Consider the following 27,224-nt stretch of genomic DNA (forward strand, 5'->3'; position numbering starts at 1 on the left):
GCAGTTATGGAACACATATATGTAAGAATTTTGGAAGTCTTTTACATAAACTGAAACAAACTGCTTGTTTCGCTTTGAACTACAAATAAGTTGTTTTCCATCAAGATGATTCATAGACCATTATGAGGAAAAAGAAAAATTATAACTTAGAAGAAATTGAAATATCCCTTATTTATGTAGTATCTTTATACTACATAAATAGTACCAATGATAAAATATGAATCATATTCAAGATAATCATTAAATACAATCCTTTCTACTGTATGTCACCATACCACAATAAAATGCAATAAAACAGATACAAAAAGTGCGAAATTAATGAACAGAGCTCATAATGCATAAGATTCTTTCAAAAACTGATTTTCTGTTAAGATAACTGCGAATATAGGAGTACTATATCTGTGAAATGATTTCAGAGCGCATGGCACTGTTTTCAATTTTATTCTAGTTTATTCCATTGCATTCTTCGAAACGTAAGTGAAGGGCGCAAAGGTGAAATAGAGGAACGAAGTTCTTAAAAAAGAAGGTACATCAAACCATCTCGTTTAAAATAAGATTAATACATTAAATTTATGACAGGAAATGAAATGAAATCTTTAAGTTTTACGTCAGACGATTATGTCGGTTAGGTTAAAGGACACGGTGATTATGAGAAATGAGTGAAGTGGTGGAATGAAGAAAGTGGGAGGGAACGGGAGAACCCCAAGGAAACCCACGCACACGGTGTTGTCCACCAATAAGTTCACTTGGTGGGGGCTGGGATCGAACCCGGGATCCCAAGCACCAGAGGTGAACGCTCTACCACTGAGCCACCGCGGCCCTTGAAATTTATGACAGGACTTTAAAAGAAAGAAGAAAAGAAATATTAAACAAAACAGACATCTACTCGAAAGTATAAAATGTTAAGTAAATAATTATTACAAAAATAATCACAAAACTTTTTGCTTTACTTTTTTAAATGATCATCTACAAATTTATCTACCACTAGCAAAAGATATATATTATTCTCGCACCTTCGCATATGTTTAAGAATTAATTGACTTTTAAAACTTAGTACAATCAAACAAGTTTACACGATACGTTTATCGCATTTGGTTACCTAATATGTTTACGGTTTGTGTGAGCGCCGTACATTGTACATTGAGAATTGCCTGTTATGAAGATTGTCAAGCTCATGTTCAGTATCTGAAGTATGGCAAAACAAAATACGGACGAAAAGATAGTAAAATGTTCAGTCAAATCGAAAATGTTAATCTGAAAACGTATACTGTCAGCTATAGAAGATAATGCATAAATAATAATAATAATAATAATAATAATAATAAATTAGTATAACGGAAAATTGCTGGTATTAAAAGATAAATAATGATTATAACTGAAATGAACTATAATGTATACAAAAGGAAGAGCGGATCTGAATACAATGCACGCTTCTTCATATGTAATTCGTCGCTGTGTAATTCACAAGACTGATGTTTTAAATTTGTTTTCATGCTATGTAATAAAGCATATTAAATATAAAAGCTTCACAGATTATTTAAAAATGCATGAGAAAAACACGAAACAGATATGGTGAAAGTAACACCGTAATTGTATTTTTATAAATACAAAATAAATAAATAAACTTTCTGCGCTGAACACGATCTATTGTGCGATATATTTAAAGGTTTCTTTGTATTTTACTGCATGCAGTTTTCCATCTGAATGCTGTTAAAGGAACTAAGATCCTAGTGTCACTAGGAAACCAGTCATCACTACATATTATCCATACCATATTTTTTTTTTTTATTCAAATATTCGACAACTAGCGAAGCACACAAATTTTAGATCTTAATTTAAACTACGGGTAAGAGAAAGATAATGCAAATACGATGTAATACAGGTAATTTAAATAGTACAAACAAAAGAATTTTCCAAATTAAGGATACTAAATCAACACTGTGTGTAGCAGTACCATACTCATACACGACGAAAAGTAGATTTTCAGAATTACGAATTCTATATTTTTTGTAGTTACAAAATACAAAAGCGCATCGAAAAGAATCTCCATTACATGAGACATGGATTACAAGTACGACTATCAATAATATTACGTGAGAAAGAATCTTAATTATGGAAATTATATACGTGCACGCTTGTGAAGCAAGTAATGAATTCATTTGTTGATAATAGTTCTTTGTTCTTATCCTGTATACATTGAACATTGTAAGTAGAATTAAAAACTACGAGAATATAAGTAACTTTAACAATAAACTTTCTGTTCCATAACTAATAAAGCGGAAGTTTAAGCAATTGTAGGCAATGAACTCTTCCAATTAATAACCTTAACCATGTTACTAAACTACGCACAAATCATAGTTACATGCCATTTTTTAAATTCCGTAGCTTCTAGAACCATCAATCGAATTATATTTATCCTGCTCATCACAATATTCTTGCCCTAGTTTATTCATGAAACTACAATGGAATATAACTCACATACTTTCGATATACACATATATTACAACAAAATCAAAAACAGACTACTACATTTATCCAAAAGTAAATATTTCCAATAATTTCTATCGCTCAGAACTATTTCAACACAAATATATGAGACAATGTACAAAGACACTAAAAAAACATATACGTAGTACATTCTTCTATGATTTTATTCAATTAGTAGGACAAATATAGTATTGTTGTAATTGACTGTTCTGGAATCATATTAACTTGTTCCAACATGACATTTAATCACGTGCCTTGAAATATGACCTTTACTTCTGTATGACCTACCACACACATCGCAAATGAATATATTCTTACAGTTACTGTGTATTTGCATATGAATATTTAAGTTTTCTTTGATATACTCCCCGCACAGAGAACAAGTGTTATCCAAATGCCATTTCATATGAGCATAGAGACTACCTTTTGATGCAAAATAATCGCCACACTTGTCACATTTGTGACAATACGATGGGTAATGGATTCCTATATGATTGAACAAGAATTCTTTACGGAGAAATGATTTATTGCAAATCTCACAGGAATAAGGTTTCTCGCTATGCGTTTTCACGTGGTTAACTAGGTAAGGTCTAAACAGGAAATGCTTACCACACTCATTACAAGTGTAGGTTTTCTCCTCATCGTTTCCATGGAGCATTTTATGTCTGTATAACGCACTATTATCAGCAAAGGATTGAGAGCATTTAGAACATTTGTAGGGTTTTAGTTTACTATGAATGATTTTATGTCTTCTGAAGGCACTTGGATCAGCAAACGACTTTTCACATTCATTACAATGATATGGTCTTGTACCGGAATGAACATGAAGATGCCTGTCTAAACTAGTTTTCCAATTAAAGCATTTACCGCAAATTTTACAGACAAATTGCTTCAAACCTCTGTGAAGGTTCTGATGCAAGGTCAGTGTAATTGGTTGAGTAAAACCTTTTCCACACTTATTGCAAATAAATGGCCTAGCTCCTGTATGTACTCTAGAATGAGTGAGTAGTACTGAAGATGAAGCACATATTTTCCCACATTCATCACATGTGAAACGATTGGATTTGGAGTGAAGCTCAATATGAGCTTCCAAATTGGACTGAGTGGCAAAACATTGTCCACATCCAACACACAGATGAAGATCATGTGATTTTAAGTGCTTATGAAAATCAGTCATAGAAGTAAAACATTTTCCACAATGACAACATCTTGTTACGTCACTCCGCAAATCGAATACCAGTTTCCTATCGAGGTGGTTAGGAATTCCCTTCTTCACACTTTTCATTTTCTTTCTCGCTATCCGCTTTTGTAACCGAATTGATAACAACTTGTTACAACTTTTAACAACATCGAGTTTGATGAAGTTCATATTTCTGTCGTTATTTCTCGGCGAGGTAGTGGTGTAAGTCCTGTGAAAATGAAAACATACAGAAATTTGAAAACAAGTGAGATAAAAGACTAATATAAGGTAAAACTAAAAAGAATACATATTACAATATTATGTTTTTACTAAAATAAGGCTTTAGGAAGCAATAAAGTCGGTTGATTTTATATAATTCCTGTTATCAGGTTTCCCAGTATAATTAGTTTGAAGACAAAGCCGGTTTTTTCTACACCTTTGTATTTTTCAAACAAAATTTCCTTTACAGTTATTTTACAAATCCAGTGAATTACATCAATAGGGGAAACAAAGAATGATACTAGTATAGGTTTTAGCCTGTAGAGTACTGACGTTAGCTTTGTTAAACGTGTATCTTGAGCTCGAATTTGGAATTAAAAAGTGGATTTACTGTACACCATTCAAACGCTGTTTTCAAAATTTCTGACATATCCAGAGCACACTGCACTTTTGAATTATTTTCTGAATTTTCGGCAGAGACAGAATTAAGCTTCAAGTTGACTGACAATGGGAAGAGGTGAGAAAAAAACTGTTATGTATTAGTTCAATAGAGATACTGAGTTTAATTGTCACATAAGACCAATAAGTAAGCTCATTAATATTAGAAAAGTAAGCATTTCGAATTAATAAATTAAAAATGAGTGAAATAAATTATATCTAATAACAGAATTGAAAGATAACTATACTACCAACGATAGCGTAGAGATTAGATCATTAGTGCCGGTGTAGGGTACATTATTTATTTATTTATCGACACAACAGGCATTATTGCCCAATTACAGTATCTACATATGAACTTGAATAGGTAATGTTAGAGTATAACGTATAACTTGAATACAAAAATTACATTATAATGAAGCTGTTTCTTGACAAAGTACATCACCCAAGTGTCCAGCTCCGATTTTAATGGAGGTTCTTTTTCTGATAGAGGGAACATATGCATTATTTGTGATGACAAAAATTTGTCATGGTGCATATTTCCTATTTTTTTAAATAATTTTTAAGCGTTGTGGTGAGAGGTTACTGCATTAGCTCCTTGCTACCCTTTGTAAACGGAGTACTAATGAGAAAAGTGAAGAACAACAATGTGGATACATATAGGGCCTAGGGTGAAGTCGTATGGTAAGTATGACTTTGACGGCAGCCATCTTGAAATCTGCAATTTTAAACTAAGGCCAAGTTTTTAAAATGGGAATAAGGTAATATGATACATAATTTTAGACTAGAATTTAATCACGAAAACATTGGTGAAGTTAGTTTTCAGATACGCACATTTGGGGAAAAGTTACAGGCATATTAATTGTTTATATTTACTGTGTAATTCCCTTACCTCCGCTTCTAACCCGCGTATTAATGATAATAAGTATATAAGAGCTTGAGTAATACATATTAGGCCTAGAGGAAAGTGGTACGGTAATGGTAACCTTGATGGGAGCTATCTTGAAATCCACCATTTTGAATGAAAGTGAAGTTTTGAAAAATGAAAACCATAGCATGTGAGACAATTTAAATCGCACATTTTCCCCAAAAGATGCTATGCTTATTTTTGTTCTATAGTTAACCATTATGGATTTAGGACTACTTCTAATGTGTACCAAACGTCTATTATTCGATCTTTCAAACTGGCAACACTCCTAATTTGCACCGCTTGTTTTAAGATTCCAACTAGCACTTTGCAATTGTTGCCATGGCCCATGTTTTGTAAATTTATTAAATTCTTTAAGAGTTGCTATTTGTCAGTTCATAAATAGTATTGGGATAAGCATCCAGCAATCTTTCTGAATTTTGAAGAGTTGCAATGTAATTATTTATTTCAAATCAGAGTACATGAGAAGCCTATAGACGTATGTGACGTAAAGAAATACAAATGAAATTATATAACAAATTGTTATATAAACACAAAATTATTAGGAAATGTAGCATTTATGTTGCGCAAATGACAAATAATAAAATATTTTTAATAAATACAACTTTAAAGGAACATCAGCAATGATAGAAAATATCAAAGAGACATAATATGACTGTTCCCAACATGCTGTTTGTACCATGACCATAATATGAAAACAGGAAACTTGTTTATAAGAGGTGTAACTTGATCGAGTTCCCGGTCAAAACAGATTATAAATCTTACAAATATGAACCTTCGACAATCGCTAGAACACGAATGGCACTTTTGTCTGACTAGCTAAAAAATTGGCATAGAAAATAAATAAAGAAAGAAATAAATAAAAATAAAACAAACGACCACATATTTACACAACTATCATATTTCGTTTTCCTTTCTGAAATGAATTTTCATTTGATTTTTCGTCTCATCTACTATCAATTACGTCTTCGTTATTACCTGAATGCGAAGTTGGAGTTATTTCGTTGTGCAATGATAATGGACGTTTGGTGCACATTAGAAGCAGTCCTAAATTTATAATGGTTAACTATAGAACAAAAATAGGCTTAGTATTTTTTAAAAAAAATACTATTAAAATGAGGTATCAAATGACACGGTTTTCATTTTTCAAAACTTCTTTTATCCAAAATAGTGGATTTCAAGATGGCTGCTGTCAAAGTCATACCTACCATACGACTTCCCCCTAGACCTTATATGTAATGGACTTCAGCAGTAATGTCTAGTTACCACATCACAACTCTTAAAAATTATACATATATATATATATATATATATATATATATATATATATATATATATATATATATATATATATATATATATATATATAAAACATGCACCATGACAAAATTTCTGTCATCACAAATAACGCATACATGCCCTCTATCAGAAAAAAAAAAACTTTCCTTGAAATCAGAGCCGGATACTTGGGTGATATTCCTTGTGAGTATATATTAACACATTTTACTTAAACTTTTTTTTTTACAGGACACTCAATTTTTTTAATGACTTTTTAGAACAATGAAATTATTCTATATCTTCATAACTGTTTAATGATTTTATTGTACGTGGCACACATTTTGCGTGTAAGTGACATGCAGTGCATTTGTACGTGCCTTCCTGCAGTAGAACAGGCGACTATTTTCCTTGCGTATTTCGAGAGATGGAACCTAGGTCTTAATTTTTCAATTATGTCTATACAGTCTATTTTATTCGGCAAAAGTCTGTGTAAGAAAAAGAGGTCGTTCAAAGTCTGTCTTTGTTCAAGTGTCTGAATTGTAAAGTTAAGTAAATTACCATACAGTTCGTATTTTGGGTAAAGTCCTGTCCTCTTGTATGTAAGAAAAGGTATGAATTTGCTTTGTATCTGCTCTACTTTCTGACAACTTCCATCTTACGTAAGAAAAATAAAGCGCTTTTACACTGTTTGATTGTTCTGATAAGAAACACAAGGTTTCAATATGCATTCTTGGTGATATTTGCACAGGTGCAAAAATGTTATTTTTTCTTTTGTCAAATATCGCACATAGATCTTTAATTGTTTTTAATGTTTTAAGCTTGTTCCATTGATCAGTAAACAAAGTCAAACGTTTTTTTACGCCCACTGTATGTCATGATTTCACACTTACTAATATTTACTTCAAGTCTATTGGTAGTACACTATTTTAGTATATTAATCAGACCCAGTTACAAGAGCAGACAGTCATGTATAGATTTCACATTTACGAATATTTTTAAATCATTTGCAAAGAGTAACTTGAGACTTATTAATATAAAATGGCAGATCATTAACAAATAATAAAAACAGAAGGCCCAAGATTAGATCCTTGAGGGATTCCGGAATTTACACGAACGGTTTCATTTTATATTCTTTATACAGAACGGATTGTCTAGTTCACGCAAGTAATATTAAAAATATATATATAACATAGGACTAAAATTGAAATTACCAATTTTCTGAATTAGTATGTCATGAATCACAATACCAAATGCTTTATTAATACCCGTATATACAGTATAACATCTACCTGCCCATTATTATCCAAGGATGAAGTTATGAAATCTGGAATGATAATGAGATTAGTTATCGTGGATCTCTTCTACAGGAAGCCATGTTGATATATTGAAGTTGAAGATTTAACATGATACATGACTTGATCATAAATGACATTTTCAAATACCTTTGCAATTGTTGGTAATATACCTACTGGACGATAGTTTTCTATGCTATTTTTATTGCCGGCTTTTGGGACGAGCCATATTATTGACTCTTTCCATATTTCCGGAAAAATATTTGTCATAATTGAAAGATTAAATAAGGTAGATAAGGAATATTTCAAAATATTACAACTCTTCACAAAATAAGGTGGTATGTTATCAGACCCAATTACATTATTTGGTTTGTTTCTTTATTGCATTTTCAATATCTTTTGTACTAACCTCCATGGTATAAGTTCTGATATTCCCCTTGTAGGTACTTTTTCTCATGTGAGTCAATACTATTTTTAGTTGAGGACTTATTGTAAATGGACTGGAAGTGTTGAGCAAAAACTTTTGTAATTTCATCATTTTTAGTCAGACTGTCCGTCATAGGTCATAGGCTCAGAAGAAAGATGTCGGGATATATTTTAATGTAGACCCAGAAGTATTGTGGGTTATATTACTTTCAGTATTAGAGATAAAATCATTATGTGCTATTGCTATTTCACGCTTTACTTCTCTACATAGCCTGCAGTACTTGCTGTAATGATATTGGTGATTAGACGTTCCTCTCCCCTTAAGCCATTTTATGCGATATTGCCATTTAAGTTTTATGTTTTGTATTATACTTGTAGTAAACCAACTAGAAGCTTTTATGCGCCGGTCTTTTTATGGGAATGCACTTCTCAAATATATCACAAATTACTTTATAGAATATTTAAAACTTTTTGTGGTAACCGAAATTCGCCAAGACCTATACGGAATGAAGCTCCAGTTTTTCTTTTGCGTGAAGAAGAAATATTTAATTCACATTAGCACGATGAGAAGAGTGTCGAACTTTCACTGTAGTTGTGGTTGCAACTAATCGTTCCTTCAGAAGCCTTTTAATACAGTTTTAAACCGTTCTTGATTGTCTAGCTTTGGAAATATGAATAAAAGCTGAATAACAGTTTTACACTGGTACAAAGAGGTTTTACTTCCTTTCTTGGTTTCCTACAGCATCAAGGAAAATGAAATGAAATTTTTAACGTTTCATCATTATACTAGTTAGGCTAAGGGAAACGACGATTAAGGCAAGTAAATGATAATAAGAGAATTAGTGGAGTGGACATGTAGAAGGAAATGGGAGTATCCGAGAAAATCCAAGGACACGATGTTATCCATCACAAACTTACTTGGCCGGGGACCCCACGCAACTGAAGTAAGCGATATACCACTGAGCTACTGTGCCCCCTATAACACTACGGAGAATATACAGAATATGTCTCCAAAAAGAGCACAACATCAATTGTAGTCGTACCAAAACTTTAAACTTAATTGGTTGCTTAACTAACAGTACTAACAAGAACAGAAAGTAGCAGCAACACCACCAAGAAAATTAGTAAAAGGAATACAAGAGAGAAATGTATAAGAAAAAATTACTTAGCATTTCATACAATTCAGAAATGATTTGATTGCACATAGGTCTTTTCAAATTTTGCGAATCGCAACGCAACCTAAAAACATCATAAAGTACACCACCGTATGCTTGTCATCGCTAGCTAAAGCGCAAATTTCGTATCAACGCAAACTACTACGGAGTAATAGTGATGGTCAGTGCGAATATTCCCGGTGGGGAGGAAAATAAATAAAAAAATGGGAATATTCCCGGGAAGGAATTTATTTCCATTTTTTTAACTTTATCTTCCACATTATAAGAACCATATGACTAATTACTTTATTTTTAATTTATTATGATTTACTTCTAGGTTTTAAAATGTCTGGAGGTTAAAAGAATGAAATTCGTTGACTTTACTTTATATAAATAATACAATTTATTTAGTTCCGTTTCCATTTGCACTAAAAAGTGGCAAAGTACTAATTTACAAATGATGAAAAGGAACCAGTTTATAAAGTAATGTAGAAATTATGAAGAAGTAGAGATGAAGTACTATTAATACACCCCGAACCACCGTTAGTGACAGACGTCGGTCTGTCTCCTGTCTCTGACTCGAATTTCTGAAGAGATACTCAGACCTCTTACATGTGAATTAACGCATGAAATTTCGAGAAATAGGTAAGAAGAAAGGTCGTGTGTGGCAATCTTAAGTGCAAATTATAAAGTCAGTATCTTGTAAATATTGTGTTAATATGAGCAAATGTTGATAAAATGGTGAGACATATGTCTTCTGGCAGTTACCCAACCTAATTTGTTTATAAAATTTAAAATGTTTACAATATCAGTAGTAGAGTCAAGTTTAGAAAATCCATTTGCATATAAATTTAAACTGTTTAGCGGTGTGAAAGAATGTGGACTTACTATACCATTCTTTTCACACATTTACTTGCATAGAACCTACTTAAGTAAATATACATTTATGCGTAATCTCTAAATATAATAAAATAACGTAATACCGTTCAGAATATACATTTTAAAGAATTCTCTGGAGACAATAGTAATAATATATTGTGATAAAAAACGAACTTTGAAATCATAATATAGTAATAGAATGGAATTTTCTTTGTGATTGTACATAAATTACCGGAAAATTCCCATTTGTGGGAATCTTCCCGGGAATTTGCCCATCATTACGGAATAAGGCCGAAGGATAATGAATCCCCGCTGCCGAAATACATGGCACCAACTGAGTTAATATTGAAGAAACTTACTCCGTTACATGAAATTTAAACGAGAGAAGATGAACTTGGTGTTATCCAATAATTATTATAAAAGTACTTCTTATTTTCGCTGTCTATTTACTGCAAAATAAACTACATTTAATAAAGATTTGGGTACACGTGTTACTTGAGCGTGGATCTGAGAATTTTACTTGCGTGACGCTTCTCTTCTTATTGTCAAGTGCAGTTATGGTTGCATGTGCTTATATTAAAGTATTCAGATATACAGACTATAATACTAAACACTTTTATGAATAGCTACACAAAGAAATTTGAGTCATTTATCGTTCACTTGTTCCCAGAATAGAGGCAACAATCAAATTTTAAAGTAATTCTGTATAATGTGGATTGAAATAACCGGTCATGTATTCTATTTCCACTGGCTACACTACTGTGATGTAATTGAAGTTCTTCAGGTTGATATTATATTAACCTGAAAGAGAATAGCCTAAAACCAATAACAAAGTTTAGTAGAAACCAAAACAGATTATGGTTTGAGCTTGTAATGCCTTTGCCATACTATGGATATATTAAGCACCCCTCATGTCAAGTTCTCTCAATTTCTGATGGGTTGTTAATGATGAATGTGGACTGAAGTTTCAGCATGGTATACGACACTTTCTGTATCAGTCCCAGCCGTTTCTTCCGAATTCTAGGACACTCACACTAGCCGTGATCTGTATAGTTTCAAGTCCTTCGTTCTTTCCAACGGCAATAGTTCATGATGCACGACACCCTCCTAATCCCACTAAACGCAAAACGCTAAACGTAAAGTTGACACAGACTGTGGAGCTGTTCCCCTCTTTCACCATGACTTTCTCGCATTGTTGTCATAACCCATCTAATTATAATCACTGTTAGTAATCGCTTTAGACATGGCACGAGTTCTTTACTTCTGAGTAGAGATTCGCAGACAGAAAGTCGAACGAGTTATTTTTTTTTATTATTATTATTATTGATAATGTGAAACCTACACGTCCAGCTTTGTGTAGCGAGTTTCCTTGAAATGTTAACACTTTGGTAATAGATGTTTAGATGATTGGCGGCGTCACAACAGCTTACATACTGGTTTTGCACGATTTTTCCAGAACATTTATTTTTTCTGATTTGTCGCTCACTGCTAGGAACATATTGAACATCAAAATTTTCAGAATGAAAACACACACACACACACACACACACACATATATATATATATATATATATATATATATATATATATATATTCGCATTCTTTGTGTCTTTATCGAAATGATATTGTAAAATATAGCGGTTTTCCGTAATGTTCACTCATCTTCATGGCGCATTACCTTAGACTAATTATAAGAAAATACTTGTTGCATATCCACTTGCTTCAACTTTCCACTGGAAATTGGAATTAATTCCCGCTGTAACTCACATATCTTCAGATTTGGGATACTAACCTCAACTCGTGCGAAAATGGCTCAATACTTCTTCGACCATGTCATTTTTACTATTCAAAATTGTAGAACTTTGATTCCCTAAATTAAAATCTTGTTTATATAATGTATTTTTGTACACAAATTATTTAGACTACGTACATGGACTGGTCTAACTGAAACTTCCTCATAGTGTAACACATACAAGTTTAAATTCAACGTCATTGTAAACAGTACCCCGAGTTACAATTTGGAGGATTCTTATATCAATGAATTCCCTGTAAAAGAGGTGCATTACTGTTCCCGTGTGGTCAAATATCTTGTGACAAATCTTTCAGTGTTGAACCACACGAAAATTGAAAAACGAAGCGCCATTTTGCGGAAAGTCTGCTAATCTTAAGGCACAATCCCATACAACGGCCTGATTACAAGAATTTCAAGTCTTTTTACGCATCTACCAGCTACAAATTCAAAAGTTCATGGATGATTCTGAGAAATTCCCCAAACGTTTAATAAGTGTTAGTTTTGAACTTTATGGAAAACGTTTACCACCTAAACATCCTGTGTAAGACTTGGGTTTCTTTTATGAGGAAAAGGACAATTGAATGATAATGTATTTTGTGTTTACTGCTCGAAGGTTCATGAGTAATAGTATTTTATCAACACTAGATTTATTCCGTTCCATTTATCTTATTATCTCCTCTTATTTGTGCAACATATTCGTCCTATCCTCATGAAAACCGCACTCCTGCCTCATGTATCAGTAGATCGGACTATTCGAGACATCGAAACGTATGTGGTCAACACCGTACTAAAATACGTTTTCTTCGTTACATTATCGAAGGTACTTATTTTAAGGAGGCTGAGTGAATCTCAGAGCGGTACTGGAACGACAGGATAAAAATTTCTCGACCACACCAAAGATTGGAACCAAGTCGGCCAGTTCGAAACCAGACGCTTAACTGACTACACAATAGGACCTTTTGCATGGCACAAAGTTTATGTTTCTTGAATATAAGCAATTACTATTCTTGTTTCGAATTGCATCTGGTGAACTATAAGGCGATGCAAACATCAAATATTAATAAAATGGTTGTCTAATAAGATGTTAATTAAATCTCATTCCTGAAGCTCATTTTCGGAGCCATGATAGCTTACATCGTAGACCTTCCATGAATAGTGTTGTATATTACAAAACTGGCCGCATTTAAGAAGAAAATTAAATAACATTATCTTCTTATCACATTCTTTCAGTTCTTATTAATTTTGAAGTGTTGCATGTATGTTAGTATTTTTTTTATAAAAAAATAAATAAATAAGAACAAGAAATGGAACTCGATACAAATTTTAAAAAAATGTTTGGATTTTGACTTGGAAGTCTATCGACTACACCACACAAACTCCTCTGAATTAAACTCCTACTTTCCACCACACACACACGTTTTCCATTCATACAGAATCGCTTCGAGCCTCAAGACAAGGTTTATTTCTGTTTGTATATTTTCTTACGAAATTTTAATTACAGAATCCAATATATGCACGGCAGAAAATAAGGAATATAAATTTAAACGAAGAAGTGCTACAATCTAAAACAGTGTGCGAGGTATAGGTCAAGTAGAAAAGGTCAGTCCATCAATAACTTTTCTGGCAATTTTTTTCTGAAATCAGTGTATAAAGGTTTGATAATACTAGTTAAAAATATAAAGTGTTGGAAAAAATTGCGGAACTGTTTAGAGATACGTAAGTAACATGCAAATCATTCATTTTCTAAATTAAACTTCTCAATAACAGATATCGATGGGGACATGATACTTTGTTTGGAAACAAGGAAGTCCGTTAAAAAGAGGTAACACATATTTAGATTACTCACAATGAACGTGTTAATTTATACTGTATATAATAAATACATTAGTTTTAAAGGTAAAAATACTCGAATTAATTCTCGAAGTACTATATACAGCAAATTACTGGTGAAAATTCTTATCAGTAAAGACATAAAAAGTACGTTTGGAAGGTGGATTATATTACGTGGACTAAAAAATATATGCATCTGTGAATTTTTTGAAGTTCAAATCATATTTCTATAAAACTCCTTTAATTAGCTTACTGATTCTATTGTAGGTGAAACTAACGCACTAAGAGTGAAATGAAATGAAATTTTTGAGTTTTACGTCCCACGATTATGCCGGTTACGCTAAAGGAGACGGTGATGATGGGAGATGAATGAAATGGTGGAATGAAGAAAGTGGGAAGAAACGGGAGAACCCCAAGAAAACCCACGCACACGGTGTTTGCCCACCACAAAGTTCACTTGGCGGGAGAACGCACTAAGAGTATACAAAATTGTTATCATATTTGCATACTTTATTATTAACTACTGAAAATGCAGAGAGAACTAACCAATCGTGGCGGCTTATCAATTTCTTGAGAAAAAAGTCTGCAGTCTTGAGAAGAATAACACAAATTCATCATCATAGACAGCTGTGATGATGAATTTGATTGTGCTATTGTCAAAATCACAACTGGGGGTAAAACAATTTTTATATGTGTAGATTCAAATTCAAGTATAGATGTGTATATATATATTATTTTTTTTGAACGTATTGAAAGTAAGTGTTCCCAAAGCTGTTCTGTTCTCCTGGTTGGTGATTCTAACATTAGATAAATAGAAAATAATGAATTTAATCTGGAAAATAGTAACGTAAAATTTCAAAATTTACATAATTTCATGGCTTTTTATAATATGAAATCTTTTAATCAAATACAAAACAATAATAATCGTACTATAGATCTAGTTTTATAAACACTAGAATGTTGAAATTATCAGGGAATTACTCTCATTAGTGCCAGATCATCAACATCATCCCGCTATAGTAATAAATGTGCATCATGAAAGTCCCTCAAAAAGTAGGTCATAATTCTAACATTTTTGGCTACAATTTTAGAAAGGCGAATTTTATGAAATTATATACTAGTTTAATGCGTGTCGCTTGGGAATGCCTAAGGGAATACAATAATGTTAACAACCTAGTGGGTAGGCTATATGATATTACCTATGAAGCATTCGATACTTGCGTCCCTCGCAGGAAAAACTCTACCTCGAAATTTTCGTGCTGCTTCACTAAGGATATAATTAAAGAATTGAGGACTAAGGCAAGTTATCGTAGGAAATTTCAACTAAAAACTAGCAATAGTACTTCCTATCACATGGAATTTGCTCGTTTGAGAAGTTAAAAATGACATGAAGTTAGGCTATGAAACATTCTTACATAATACTGAAAATATTATTACTAAGATTTCAGGTGCATTGTGGAATTTTATTACAAATAGGAAAAGACATCTACCGTCAAAACCATTAAAGTTTCAGGGTCATAATTTCTGTAGTAACGAGGAAATAGCCAATACTTTCACGAAGTATTTTGGATCAGTGTATGTTCCCTCTTCAGAAACGATAATTGATCCCAACATAGATCTGGGAGATAACAGATATGGTAGCATAGGATCACTAAATATTTGCCAGATAGATTTGAAGGAAATAGAAATGGCTATTAAGAACCTTAAGTCCAAAACGGCAGTTGGTTCTGACGGACTTCCCTCCTACATTATGAAGGGTTGCGCTGATATATTTAAATATCCCCTATTAATTGCATTCAATTTATCACTAAGAACAAGCACTTTCCCAAACAAATGGAAAACAGCTTTAATTTGTCCATTTCCGAAGTCCAACAATAATCAGGATATTACCAACTTTCGATCCATAGCAATATTACCTGCTTTTGCCAAAATATTTGAGCATATCTCCTATCGACGAATCCTTAATCATGTCAAACCGGTTATCTTAATTAAACAACATGGCTCTATTTTACAAAGATCCACAATAACGAATCTTGCAATTATTACAATTTTATAGCGAATTCATTAGATGTAGGCAGCCATGTAGATGTGATTTATATTGACTTTGAAAAAGCTTTTGATAAAGTTAATCATAACATATTACTAGAAAAATTAAAGCTTTTCCACTTTTCTCCGTTCCTGATTAAATTCTTCTCATCATACCTATCTAATCGTAAACAATCCGTTCCTTTTAATGCATACAAGTCTAAAGAGTATATTGCATCCACAGGAGTCCCTCAGGGTTCAAATTTAGGACCATTGTTATTTCTCTTGTTTATTAATGATTTACCTGACTGTATTCCTGACCATGAAAATTACTATATGCCGATGATCTAAAACTATATGCTAAAATCAATTCTGTGGACGACAACATAAAGCTGCAGCAAGGTCTAGATCATATTGGTAACTGGTGCTCTTCGAATCAACTTGGGGGTCAATGCAAAAATGAAATGAAATCTTTAAGTTTAACGTCCCACGTTTATGCCGGTTAGGCTAAAGGAGACGCTGATAATGAGAAATAAGTGAAATGAAGAAAGTGGGAGGAAACGGGAGAACCCCGAGAAAACCCACGAGTACGGTGTTTGTCCACCACAAAGTCCACACGGCGCGAGCTGGGATCGAACCAGGGACCCCAAGCACCGGAGGTGAACGCTCTACCACTGAGCCATGGGGTCAATGCAAGCAAGTGCAAAGTATTATCATTCACTAGGAGCAAATCACCTCATCACTTTATGAAATTAATAAATACATAGTAAACAGGCGTGAATCAGTTAAAGATCTTGGTGTTACGTTTGATGCTAAGTTAACGTTTGACAGTCACATTGTAAATATAAGAAGTGAAGCATTCAAGCTATTAGGATTCATAATTAGAACGGGAAAATAATTTAAGAACTGTTCAACATTACAGAAGTTGTACAATGCATATGTTCACTCAAAGTTAGAGTATGCTTCTACTATTTGGAATCCGACTTACATAAAACATCGTAAGCAATTAGAAAGAATACAGACAAATTTTTTTTTAAAAACTTCTAACATATAAAGAAACTCACATTTATTCTGCTTATGACAGCTGTAAAACCATACTTGCTAACTTTCATCTTCCTACACTAGAACAAAGGCGACATATGATTGATTTATTATTTATTCAAAAAGTAACGTCAAGTAATTTGGATTGTCCTGATTTAGATTCTTTATTCAATTTTCATGTTTCCACATTAAAAGTACGTAGAAACACTGGTATTTATTACTGCAAAAAAATCGAGAACTAATATAATGATGAAATCACCAATCTGGAGGACAACAGCTTTGTATAATAGAATGTGTTCAAATAACAATGAATGTGATGTATGTGATATGTCGCCTAAGAAATTTAGAAATGCCATTATCATAAGTTATGAACATGTAATTGCGTAATTTACAACACTGCCATTGGGCTATAGCCTGTTGTGTTGACAATAAATACATAAATAAGTAGTTATCAGGCATATAAGTTTGCTGGCACTAAGAATTAGGAAGTGTAACTCTGGGCTTTTGGCATCTATGGTTTTTGAAAGCTGGTCGCATATATGAGATATGTCCCTCGGCGATCACACTATCCGGGAAAGGGGCTTGCGATCTGTATGTTAGGTACTTGCCTGCTGTGAATGACGAAAACCAGGAAAAATCTCATTCAGGATGGTTGAGTTGGAAAAGTTTTACACATTTCCGACCAATCTTTCCCACTTGATACTAACGCAGTACCGTTTCTATAAACACTAATATTAATCGAAACTTGCTTGTAACTCGCGGATTAGTTGGAATCAATTAAAAATTTATTTATGAATTGCGGCAAGTATCTTCTGTGCTAAACAGATTTAAGCTGAGAATAATTCCTATCTAAAAGTGGTTAATAAACCGTTGGAGCTCAAACAAAAGGGTTTGTGTCCATAAAAAGAGTCTTCTCAAATAGTAATACAATATTTTTGCCGATACACAAAAATCTGCCCATATTATGCAGGTTTCACTGCATTTACTTTGAACATCTCAACATGAAGTATAAAATTAGTACCAAGTAACTTCTATTTCTCTTTTCCATGTATTATAAATAATGGCTCTTCGAAATTGAAAAATGCTTTCCCCCTTCCTATTAAAAATTTTAAATCTGAATTTAATGTGGTTGATTTCAAGGTCCTTGCAATGAAGATGTTACACAGGAATAGATCTGGTTTTGCTTCTATTACTTTTTTATTCAAGAAATATGGTTTTACTTGCTGCAGCCATCCCCAAATTATACGGGCAAATTACACACTGTTGCGTAATATTGTATACTGTAAATTCTTTGAAATTTTAGGTTGCTTGCAGCCCTATTCAATATTATTCAATTCAGATAATTTTTCTCTTCTCTTCCTTTGGTCTGGTATCAAAATATTTTAGGGAAAAAAAAAATCGAAAAATAATGATGATCCTAACAGCGTGTATTGGACAACACATTTTAAACAGACAATTATCGTATGTATTTTAGGTTTCATCAACTTCATATCAAAGGCCTATTTGTTGTTGAGTTTATTTTGAGTTTAACGTCCCATTCAGCAGCGAGGCTAAATGAGACGTGGACCAACTGATTAACGTGGAATCCGAACCACTTAAGCTCCCACCGGGAATCGAACCCGGGTCTCCCACGCCAAGGCCTATTTTTGTGCTGCCCAGGTCTATTCCCTTCGGTTGCCATAATTGTTACATGTACGTTGGATTGGGTCTGTCCAAGTTCTGATGCATCAGCAAATGTTGGATAAAAGCTAATGGAACTATAGCAGACAAGAGAGAGATACTTATGCTGGTAATTGCAGAATATAAAATCAACGTCTCACAAATTATGCGTTTCACTGACAAAATTGTCGTGAGTTTTAAATGTTTTGGGTCATAGGTCAAATCCAATGCAAGTGAAGATAAGAAAAATAGAAAGTTTTAGAAATATGTGGATTTCGATCTAAGTGAAGAAATATTTTTTCCATTCATGCTAGCAGCTTGGTGTACAAAGTATGGCGCCCAATGTTAAATGGGAAAGCAACTTTTTCTGGTCAGTATGCTTTCCGAACGCAATGTAACTGCAACAGCACGCAAAAATGACGAGGAACGAGTTCGTTGTTATGTGAGTGGAGCTAAAAAATTTTGTATCTCTCAATAATGCTGTGTTGTTACTATGATGAGGGCTGACGAGAAACGTTACCTTTCTTGTTTAATAAGAAAAAAAAAAATGGTCGCTTCACCGGTGGTGCACAAATGGCTATTGCGGCTGATGAAACTCTATCTTCTTAAATTGAAGACACCAATCCAGGAAATTTTTGTCTTTCCATTTTCTTCGTACTTTTTCTCATAACGGAGTTGGACTATGAGCCGTGATTTTTGGCACAGCAATATAAAAATAAGGAAATTCTAGAAATGTATTACATTTAGATCTTTAAAAAATCAAATAGAGTTCTTTCCAAATAAAAAAAAAAGAACTGAACCTAAAACAGTTCTGTAGAAGTTGTACTGTGGGTCAACAAGTTTCAGCCTTTCAAGCCAATATAATTACACTACATAATCATCAGGCTCAAAGTAACCAGAAGAAATATTATGTCTGTGTCAGCTCATTCTAAGGCATCATTTATGTAAGAAGTATAATTTAAAAAACTGACCTCATATTACTAATACGTATATGCCTGATAAAACACGCTTTCAGGATAAGAATTATAAAGTTAAAACATACCTAATTACACACATATGTATACGACCCTCGGCAAGTACAAAGATATCAAGCAACACATTTTAATCTAGAAAGAAAGCACTTCCGGGTTATAAGACTTTATACCAGAAACTCTGTAGGTTACAGCTAATTTCCTGCTCATGAATAAACCATGCTTATAGCCATTCTTCTATTAATTTGCGATTGGGAGAAAAAAAGACCATATGAAGATTGATAATTTTACCATGTTCTAATAGGGAAATATTAGTACCAAAGTATTACGGAAATATATTTTCATACGAAACTTGCAGTAACTTTTTTTTTTTTTTTGAACAAGGAAAAAAGTATAAAAATCGAGAAAATGAAAAGTAGAGGAAGTTATCTAATTCGGATGTCGCTTAAATAATTCACTTTTTGCAGATTGAATTTCGATTAGGATAATAAATTACGAACAGTAATGGTCCATCCATTCTCTCTCGTTGGGAGTTTGACCTACTCTACGGTAAAGTTGTGAATGTGAAATGACTTCGGATGTATACGGTATCTACTTCCTTTTATTGGTATTTGTGAAACTTGAAATGTAGTATTGAAATATGAAATTAACACACGTAGCCTCTTAATTATTTATTAATATATTTTTCCATCTTATTCCGAACTAACTTTATTATCCATGAAAATTTCGATTTTGGCTTATACCTTGTTATACTTGCAGGTTTTGAAGCCATCGTTTGTTTTACTAAACTACAACAATTTATGTCCACCGTAATTTATATCGCTTTTGATTTAAGTTATTTATAGCCTGTACCTTAAAGTTATTTAATGTGTTTGGCTTCCTTCTTGAACTTACCTAATTACTTCGTTGTTGTTTCTAAATATCATACTCGACTCATTTTCCCCATTTATGGTTTTTATATTTGGAATATTTTTTATACATGAATCCGTACGTTTATTGTGAAAATCACTCAGTAATTCAGTTTTACTGCCTGATATCTTCGAAGTTCTTTGCGAAAACGAAAGCATATATTTATCATGTTCATTAATTGGTGGTAATTTTTCGCACAACACAATTGCTGTCTTAACCTTTGCATCCAAATATAACGACTGATTTTCATTTTCAGCTTTCGGCTGTACTTTAAAGTCGTTACCAATTTCTTCTCTTTTTGAAGAAATATTTTTGTTTACTTTTGTAGTTGAGCACAATGAAGACATATTTTCTATCTTTCTTACAAGTATTGGTTGGAATTTCAATTTCATTTCGTCAATACCAGTATCCATTTCGACGTGGATTACTTACGTAAAAACCTAAAAGTAAAAATAATATTGACAACATTAATAATAGGAGCAAATTATTTCATAGCATTGCGTTACAATAAAAGAAAAATATCTTCAGTTAGGACCAAGAATAACGCATTTTCAAAGTAATTATGTGACATATAATCTTTAAAAACAGATAATATATACTATAAAGGAAACAAAAATTCTCACAGATGGTTTTTTAATGCATGGACAGCAGTGTTAAAACATTAAAATAAAGTTTTCACTTGAAAACTCTTCAGTTTCAATCATTCACAACACACACACACACACACATATCTATATATGTATATATCGAAGATATTAAGGTTCTACATTTATCTTAGGCCAATTTACTAAAAGCATACGTAACGACAATGCTACAGGGTTTGAAATTGATTCGGTTTGGAATAATCTATCCGTGATTTAGTAAATTTGACTAAGTGATGTAAATTTATCTACCTGGTAATGAAGAAAGTTTAAATTGTTCAAAGTAATGTACACAACAAATAAGAGAAAAATTAAATACTCAGAACAAAACACAGAAAAAGAGTTCGTGTAAAAGAAGACATGCATGTACTATATATCCAAAGATGATGTTTTGTGATAAAACTTTCGTTGGGTCTTCGGTAGTAATAACTCGGTAAACAATGTTACGTTACACAATCTCAGAATATTTCTGACATGCCTATCATATTGAAATACAAATGTTGCAAGATAGGTCAATGCTTTGACTTTTAAAGCTTAGCCATGTATTTTTATTATTGAACTTTACGAAATCTCAAATCCTGTGCAAAGTTTATAATTCATTTTTTACAATCATGATATGGAACTGTATGAAAACGGTGAGAAAAAGTTAGATGCTGGTCTGAACGGAATGCAACATATGCTTAACAGATAATTTTAACATGTACGCCAACAAGAGTAAAACATTTATAAAATGCCCAAGAAAAAGAACAAAACATGAAGATCAAGAATAGAGATCGGCTGGTGGAAACTATGCAGGTACTTAGGACGTAAAATAAAAAGCGGTAATAGGTGCAAACAAAATAGAACCACGAATAGTTCAGGCAAAAAAGGCATTTGAGGAAAAATAATACTGTAGCCAGAAACTTAGCCTTAAAACTTAGTTAAAGGCTAATGAAAGCAGAAGTACAGACTGGCGTTATGTAGATGTAAGGCACTGACTGTAGAAAATGAAGAAAAATGCTGAATGGAATTCTTCCAAACGTACTGCTATAAAAGTGTTTTGAAGGTCAGATGGATGAATAAGCCATGAAAAGAAATACTGTAAATCGCAGAAAAAAAAATGAAAATCTTCCCACGTTATAACCTTTAGGGTTAAGGGAGATGGATGGTTAAAGGGAATGAATGAAGAGGAAAATGGCATAATGGGGATGTGGGAGGAAAGCGGGTGTCCCGAAAAACATAAAACGATGTTCTCTGCAATTACTTGATAGGGGATCGAACGAGGGACCCCACGCACCAGAGGGAAGCATCCACCACCGATCCACCATGTCTCCTGTAAATCTCAGAAAACAAAACACAATAAATAATAATTCAGACAGAAAACATGATAGGAGAGATTAAAAGGTCATGAGCAAATCATACTGTTAGGTATAAAATGAATCGCAGAAGGAAATATAGGCAAGGGAAGACTGTGATTAAAATATCGCGTGTACAGTGTACAAGGAAACAAAGTACACTTTACGTTATTTTGTACATTTCATTTTTAAGATTTCTATCTTCAGCTTCTTTTAGAACTTTAAGGTTTTGAGGGCTCATACTTTCAGTAACTCATATAAAGTAAAAAAAAGCGTTCACTTTTCCCTGTATTTAAGCGTACAATACAACCTTTGTCCCTTTCCTCTACGAACTTGAAGCTAAAGAGCAAGTCAATTCCGAAAGACACCTATCAATCCTAAATTAATCAATTGTTGGTATCGTGACTTCTGCATTTAACAGATTGCTCGTTTTATAAAGAAATCAAATAAAAAGTAACCAACTTTTATACAAATATGACCTGTGGCATTCCGTATTAAGTACATACAGGAGAGGCTACTTATAACACATAAATTGTAACATTGAAAAACCATAGGAAAAAACTGCAGCAGTGAAACTCTCCGCTCTCCCGTCCCGCGCGCTCGCCCAGTAACTGAGGTAAACACAACACTACCGCCGTTTTCGCGTTCTTAAGGCATAGTGCATGCATATATTCTACTGTACTGCAGTTATGTCTCTCTCCCAAGTTAGGGTACTATTTTCCGAAGTTTTAGAAATTCAGATGATCTTCCTTTATTTATGCACTTTTAATATGTTTGATTGGGATATCGATATTCGAGTATGGTAAAAATTATTACTGTATTTTTGTTGATGTTTAATTGTGCTCTATTATCTTCAAGCCATAAATATAATTCGCCTATTGTTCATCTCATTTTAACATGTATTTCCCTAACGGTGTATTGCGTAATGTCCTGACTTGCAAGTAGTGATGTGAGGTGGAAAATTTTCCGTTATAATTATCCGGAAAATTTTCCGTTCTAAAAAAAAATATCAGTGGATCAAGTAACAATTCTTCAGCAATCATAAAATTGATTGAATTCATGTATAGAAATGTTAAAAAGGGAAAGATCGTTTAAAGAATCTAAAAATTTTCATGGCTCAGACAATTTTAAGTACTATGTAGGAACAAGTGAAACAATTTTTAAAGCATCGAAGTATTTTCTGTCTTGTATGGAAAAATTGAAGAACTTTTTATGAGTAGGAAAATTTTCATCATTTTGAAGATAAAAGTAAAACAACTTTTTGTGAATCGGAAAGTTTTACTGCTCTGTAGAAACAAGTGAAAGGAATTTTCATAGATCGGAAAATTTTCATCACGATGTAGAAACAAGTGGAAAAAACTTTTCGTAGCCGGACAATTTTGGATACTATGTATAGTGACGTTCGTTTGGTCGAAAATTTTCCATTATATTTAACTGCACATAAAGCTAAAAAATTAAATGTCTGTAGAGGAAAGTTAGTCAGCAACAAATTATAATTTCCCAATTAGCTTTCGGGAACAGGAAAAGTTTCTAATATATCAAATTGGGAAGTAAAATTTTACAGTGTTTGTGTCTCTCTTCCTCTGCGAGCTCCTTCGTTGCTAAGCGGTTAGCATACGCGCCTTTTGCATGGAAGACCTGATTTTGAATCCCAGCGGGAGCTCATGTAGTTCGGATTCCACGTTAATCAGTTGGTCCCGTGCTGCTGAAAGGGACGTTAAATTCAAAATCAACTCCTCTCTCTCTCTCTCTCTGTGTGTGTGTGTATCCAAAGTGCAGAGAAGATACAACGATATCGTAGAGTACACATATCCCATTCTATTATTTAAAATTTCAATTTATTAAAAGTCATGAATATTTTCCGATTCATAAAAACATACTCAACTTATTCTTACATCATTGTTTAGGGTACAATTTATATTGGTAATAAATATTGTCTTAAAAAGTTTCATGAAGTGAAAATCTTAAGATTTTTCATTTCAAGAATGTTTCAAAACCTTCAATGCGTTCTTCCCTCAGAATCCACCTTTGATCTTACAATACTAGATTTCGTCAGTTTAATACGCATAGGACGATTTTCTGATAGCTTCACTACTTTTATAGATTTACATACTGCAACATTTATAAATAACTAGATATAATAATGAGTGTCTACAGTAAAAATTTTGACTACCCAAAATTCGAGTTTAAGTAACTAATGAAAACAAATAGTGACAATTTTCTGGAAATAAACATTTATTTATTCATATATTCATTCAGAAGATAAAGTGAAATATAACTAATAAGGAAGCTGATTTGTACAGCTGTTCTTCCAATAAAATAAAAGAAACATAAAGAGCTGCACTTTTAGCGCTGAGTTCCAAAAGCAACAACAAGTAATATCATTTTAATTTACAAAATGAAAAACATATTTCCTTATATATATATATATATATATATATATATATATATATAAATGCATTAGAAATAATGACGTTCCATAGAACAAGTACATATATACATATATATATGTACTTGTTCTATGGAACGTCATTATTTCTAATGCATTTATATACATAATATTGGTAGTTTTCCAATACAAATATCTGCTCTAAGATGTTGATTATACAAAATTCGAATATTGAAATTATGATTTACGAGTGTTAAACACAATAAAACAATTTTTTCTTATTTTCTTTTACAAATATAATCTTCATGGCGACTTTTATGTAGTTATTTCACTACACAGGCAGGCCTACATATGAAGAAATAGTGGAATTTTCTGTTTCTGAAATTGATAAATTCACAAAGGTTTCTTTTCAATTTCTTGTTACATTTTAAATATTGGAATGGGATATTTGTTCTCTACGAATTTGATGTATGTTCCCTGCACTATACACACACACACACAAGCAGAGAGAAAGAGAGAAACACTCTATATTTCTACTTCCCAACTTGAAATATTAGAAAATTTTCTGGTTTCCGAAAGCTAATTGGAAAAATGATAATTTGTTGCTGTCTAACTTTCCTCTACAGGAATTGAATTTTCTAGCTGAAAGTGCAGTTAAATATAGTGAAAAATTTTCCACCAAACATCACTATACATAATATCCAAAATTGTCCGGCTTATGAAAAGTTTTTTTCGCTTGTTTGTACATCGTGATGAAAATTTTCCGATTCATCAAAATTCCTGTCGCTTGTTTCTACAGAGCAATAAAACTTTCTGATTCACAAAAAGTTGATTTACTTTTTGCTTCAAAATGATGAAAATTTTCCGATTCATGAAAAATTGTTTTACTTGTTCCTACATTGTACTGAAAATTGTGTGAGTAATGAAAATTTCCAGATTCTTTAAACGATCTTTCACTTTTTAACATTTCTATACATGATTTCAATCAATTTTATGAATACTGAAGAGGTGTTACTTGATCACTGATATTTCTTAAGAACGGAAAATTTTCCGAAAAAATATAGAAGAAAATTTTCCACCTCATATCACGGCTAAACAACGATGTAGGGATAAGTGGAGTATGTTTTTATGAAACGGAAAATTTTCATCACTGGGTGCAATATATTAGTTAAGGTTACATTATGTTAGGTCTAAATAATTTCGTCATGCATTTGTCCTGTAAATCTTGTTTTTCACGTGGTCTTGAACCCCTTCTGCTAAACATAAGCCCCACATAACTAATTATGCAATTAATAGTATAGCACTTGTGCCGTATACGCGTAAGCGAGGGTGCGTTTTGGCGGTCATAAAAATTTCAATAACACTTGTCATGATTTCATACTTGCAACGCTTCACTTGTTAACATACAATACAGCTTCCGTACATGTGCAAAGATACATTCAGTTAGAAGTCACTTACTTTCAAAACTGAGGCTTGTAAATCTTTCCAACTTGAGGAAGAAGACAGTGTACAATAATTTCTTGGGGTTTCTTTTCCTTAAATAAATACTCCGCTAAATAGCTCTCGAAATGCTCTTCCTTCTTCCCCAACGCCATGCCTTTCGTGCTACTATATCATATGAAATGTACCTCTGTGCGAAATAGTCCTTCCGCCTTCACACACACTGCCGCCTACAACATTCTTCACATTTACTACTTCACTTATCGGCATTACTCGAGCCGACGGCTCTTCCAAATTTTCACATTTATCGCATTTTCCGCTTATTCCTGCAGAGCATGCATTAAATGAGGAGCTAACGCATAAACCACGAACTAACTTGTGCTAGGTGGCCACTAAAAGAACGAACGCTATCTAACCGAGTCAGCCTTGAGCGCAGCGGGAGGGCGCGTTAGCGACGGGGGGCATACGCATAATCTTTCACTCATTCCTACTTACAAATTCTGCAATTGACCCGGTATATTTCGTAAAATTGGTCCGGCGATACGGCACTTAACCCAATAGAATTAAACATTCCACGATATAACCAGTTTCTTCGTCTGGAGGAGAAGAGTCTGAACAACGGCGTGGGTGGACTATGAGAAAGTCGAAAAAAATGTACTAAATTAAATTAGGTTACGATGCAACACAAAAATCGAAAAAAGTACCAGAATGAACTAAAGTATGTTAGATTAGATTAGGTTATCAACACTGCCTTTCCCACCACTAAATCATAACAAATGTACCTCTCTACCAAATTTCTCTTGCTGCCTCCTCATACAGTATTGCTTACAAGATCAAAGACAACGAACAACCACTTCTTCTGAACATTAAGTATTCCCCTCAACTGACTTTCATTCAGTGATGCCAGTTCCT

The 27,224-nt window shown here is 33.0% G+C and overlaps 1 protein-coding gene across 2 annotated transcripts; it reads right to left on the reverse strand.

Annotated features, from left to right (window-relative positions):
• Positions 1–27,224, reverse strand: LOC145669693 (uncharacterized). 2 transcript variants are annotated; one of them, XM_081737982.1, is made up of 3 exons: positions 27,017–27,164; positions 20,494–20,948; positions 1–3,896 (listed from the first exon to the last, which is right to left on the reverse strand). In XM_081737982.1, exons 2-3 carry the CDS (start codon positions 20,919–20,921, stop codon positions 2,708–2,710), a joined length of 1,617 nt encoding a protein of 538 aa, XP_081594108.1. In that variant the 5' UTR covers positions 20,922–20,948; positions 27,017–27,164; the 3' UTR covers positions 1–2,707. The 2 variants fall into 2 exon arrangements, with proteins under 2 accessions (XP_081594108.1, XP_081594107.1); XM_081737981.1 differs by having other exon boundaries at positions 2–3,896; positions 27,095–27,224.

This window comes from Thermobia domestica, chromosome 14, assembly GCF_964235325.1.
Source record: "Thermobia domestica chromosome 14, izTheDome1.hap1.1, whole genome shotgun sequence".
Lineage (NCBI taxonomy): Eukaryota > Metazoa > Arthropoda > Insecta > Zygentoma > Lepismatidae > Thermobia > Thermobia domestica.

Coding starts and splice junctions, on each gene's coding strand:
- LOC145669693 (XM_081737982.1), bottom strand. CDS start 20,921: ATGGATACTGGTATTGACGAAATGAAATTGAAATTCCAACCAATACTT. Junction 3,897..20,493: donor AACAACAACGAAGTAATTAG/GTAAGTTCAAGA, acceptor TCATTTTCACAG/GACTTACACCACTACCTCGC.